Source organism: Musca vetustissima, unplaced genomic scaffold (assembly GCF_032173495.1).
Source record: "Musca vetustissima isolate MV318-11 ecotype Yass unplaced genomic scaffold, APGP_CSIRO_Mvet_v1 utg70801, whole genome shotgun sequence".
Lineage (NCBI taxonomy): Eukaryota > Metazoa > Arthropoda > Insecta > Diptera > Muscidae > Musca > Musca vetustissima.
This window is the reverse complement of record NW_026884942.1, coordinates 58,548-61,861: the sequence shown is the minus strand read 5'-3', so window position 1 is coordinate 61,861 and position 3,314 is coordinate 58,548. Positions and strand designations below refer to the sequence as shown.

At 36.8% G+C, this 3,314-nt stretch overlaps 1 protein-coding gene across 1 annotated transcript; it reads right to left on the bottom strand.

The window, feature by feature from the left end:
* Positions 1-1,704: 1,704 nt before the first annotated feature.
* On the bottom strand, positions 1,705-3,314 carry LOC133332037 (cytochrome P450 6a9-like). Its single transcript, XM_061540418.1, has 2 exons — positions 2,189-3,314; positions 1,705-2,132 (listed from the first exon to the last, which is right to left on the bottom strand). The coding sequence occupies exons 1-2, from the start codon at positions 3,312-3,314 to the stop codon at positions 1,705-1,707; spliced, it is 1,554 nt and encodes a 517-aa protein (XP_061396402.1).

Sequence of the window (3,314 nt, the reverse complement as noted above, 5' to 3'; positions counted from 1 at the left end):
TCTATGGTCTTAAAAAATATTCTTTAAAAAATCCACGCCTTGTATGGTTTTGAATAGTCTTTAATAGAATCCCAAGCCTTCTCAAGACTTGCAAAATTTTTTTTTAACAGCCATGACTTGTGTTTGAGCATAAAAATATATATTTTTTTAAATCCCGAAACATATTTGGAAAACAATTAAATTTTTTAATACACAACTTTCAAAAAAATATTCTTTAAAAAATCCACGCCTATGGTAGGCCTTGAAAAAATATTCTTTAAAAAATCCACGCCTATGGTAGGCCTTGAAAAAATTTTCTTTAAAAAATCCACGCCTATGGTAGGCCTTGAAAAAATATTCTTTAAAAAATCCACGCCTATGGTAGGCCTTGAAAAAATATTCTTTAAAAAATCCACGCCTATGGTAGGCCTTGAAAAAATATTCTTTAAAAAATCCACGCCTATAGTAGGCCGCCTATAAATCCCGAAACATATTTGGAAAACAATTAAATTTTTTAATACACAACTTTCAAAAAAATATTCTTTAAAAAATCCACGCCTATGGTAGGCCTTGAAAAAATATTCTTTAAAAAATCCACGCCTATGGTAGGCCTTGAAAAAATATTCTTTAAAAAATCCACGCCTATGGTAGGCCTTGAAAAAATATTCTTTAAAAAATCCACGCCTATGGTAGGCCTTGAAAAAATATTCTTTAAAAAATCCACGCCTATGGTAGGCCTTGAAAAAATATTCTTTAAAAAATCCACGCCTATGGTAGGCCTTGAAAAAATATTCTTTAAAAAATCCACGCCTATGGTAGGCCTTGAAAAAATATTCTTTAAAAAATCCACGCCTATGGTAGGCCTTGAAAAAATATTCTTTAAAAAATCCACGCCTATGGTAGGCCTTGAAAAAATATTCTTTAAAAAATCCACGCCTATGGTAGGCCTTGAAAAAATATTCTTTAAAAAATCCACGCCTATGGTAGGCCTTGAAAAAATATTCTTTAAAAAATCCACGCCTATGGTAGGCCTTGAAAAATATTCTTTCAAAAATCCACGCCTATGGTAGGCCTTGAAAAAATATTCTTTAAAAAATCCGCGCCTATGGTAGGCCTTGACAAAATATTCTTTAAAAAATCCACGCCTATGGTAGGCCTTGACAAAATATTCTTTAAAAAATCCACGCCTATGGTAGGCCTTGAAAAAATATTCTTTAAAAAATCCACGCCTATGGTAGGCCTTGACAAAATATTCTTTAAAAAATCCACGCCTATGGTAGGCCTTGAAAAAATATTCTTTAAAAAATCCACGCCTATGGTAGGCCTTGAAAAAATATTCTTTAAAAAATCCACGCCTATGGTAGGCCTTGAAAAAATATTCTTTAAAAAATCCACGCCTATGGTAGGCCTTGAAAAAATATTCTTTAAAAAATCCACGCCTATGGTAGGCCTTGAAAAAATATTCTTTAAAAAATCCACGCCTATGGTAGGCCTTGAAAAAAAAACTTGAAAAATAAGATCTTTAAAAAATCCACGCCCTGTGTTAGTTTTTGAAAAATATTTTCAATTTTTTTTTTTTGATTCACAAAAAATTCAAAATCTTTCAAATATGATCTCATGGCACACAAATTTATTTTACATTGAACAGATGTACATTTCGACATACAAAAAAATTAATAAATAAATAAATTAATTAACAACACCAAAAATATGTATCCAATTTTTTCAAATTCTCTCCACCCTCAAGTAGATGCCATGTGCCGCACCCAAGAAATAAGTTTCCTTATTGAATACAATTGGTATTTGAGTTTGTGGACAAGTGGAGAATTTGAAATTTTTCACAAGGGTTGCCAGCACCAAAGCAGTTTGCATTTCACCAAATCGTTTGCCAATGCAGTTACGTGGTCCCTCTCCAAATGGCATATAGACTACAGATTCTCGGCCCTTACAGTTACTGGGTGAAAAATTCTCCGGATTAAAGTCATCCGGTTGGGGGAAAAATTCTTCATCACGTTGTATGGCCAATACGGGGATCAGGACATTCATTCCTTTTTTAATGAGATATTTTTCATCGTGTCCGGGCACAGGATCTTCCAAATCTTCCAAACATTTGCGATTCAAAACAGGAACGGGTATGTACAGACGTAGGGTTTCTAGAAAGACAAACTTTTTTAAATTTGAATTTTTTAGAACTGTAGTTTCTACCCACCCTGTATAACCTGCTGCAGATACGACATTTCCTTGATGCTCTCATATGTGAAATCCTTTTCATATTTCTCCCACACCTCCATAATTTCCTGCCGTAATCGATTTTGTATCTCCTGATGTCTGGCCAGTTCGTAGAGGGCAAATCCTACTGTGGTCGAAAAGGTCTCATAACCCGCCAAGAAAAATAAAACAATTTGGGCGGCAATTTCCTCCAGGGTCAGGGATTTCGATTCTTCTCCATCTTCGGTTTTAATTTGATTCCCCTCCCGTAACTCCATCAGCATAGCCAAAAAGTCTTCCCTTTCCGTGGGATTTTCTTCGCGCGTCTTGATGGTCGTCTTAACCAAATCCATAAAGAATTCACTTATTTCATCGGGTATAATTTTCATGTGGAACTTTTTCACCAAATCGGGGAAATTAAATGCCAAGGCATTGCCCAGCTGGCCATTGCGCGGTTCACTAAGCAATCGCTTGCCCATTATGTGGAATTTGGCCTCGGGATTCGAAAGGCTGTTACAGTCAATGCCAAAGGCACAGCAGCCAATGACATCGGTACCAAATCGGGCCAATAGGTCTTTAAGTTCCAAAACATTTCTCCACTCCTCCTTGCCACTTTCCTGGGACTCCTTCAACTTCTTCTCCATTGTGTCCACCAAACGTCCCGTCAAATCCTTTACCATGGGAAACATTTTGGCAATTTTACCCGAACTGAAAGTGGGTGTCAGCTTCTGCCTCAACGATTTCCATTTCAGCCCATCCAAGAAAAACAAATGTCCCGTCAACGGGTCATCTTCTTCATTGTGAAAGAAACCACGATCCATAAATTTCGCAAAATCCTTGGTGAGAATATTTTTGATTAATTCCAAATCCAAAACAAACACCGCCGGATGGGAGAACCAAAAGAATCCGGCAAACGGACCGGAGCCTTTGAATTTTTTATAATAATTCATCCATATTTCGGGGAAGGAATATTTCGTTCGCATCCCTCTGAAATTGCCCAAAAGCAAGTGTGGGGGTTCACATGCCACCTGCCGCGAATGCCAATAGTTAAGGCGTCGTCTCATCAACAACAACAAATAGCTGATGAGGGTGACGAGAACGCCGACTAGAATGCCGAACACCAGCAT

Excerpts from the sequence above, each read along its gene's own strand:
- LOC133332037 (XM_061540418.1), bottom strand. The coding sequence starts at position 3,314 with ATGCTGGTGTTCGGCATTCTAGTCGGCGTTCTCGTCACCCTCATCAGC. Across the intron at positions 2,133-2,188 it reads TCTGCAGCAGGTTATACAGG|AAACCCTACGTCTGTACATA; the intron begins GTGGGTAGAAAC and ends TTGTCTTTCTAG.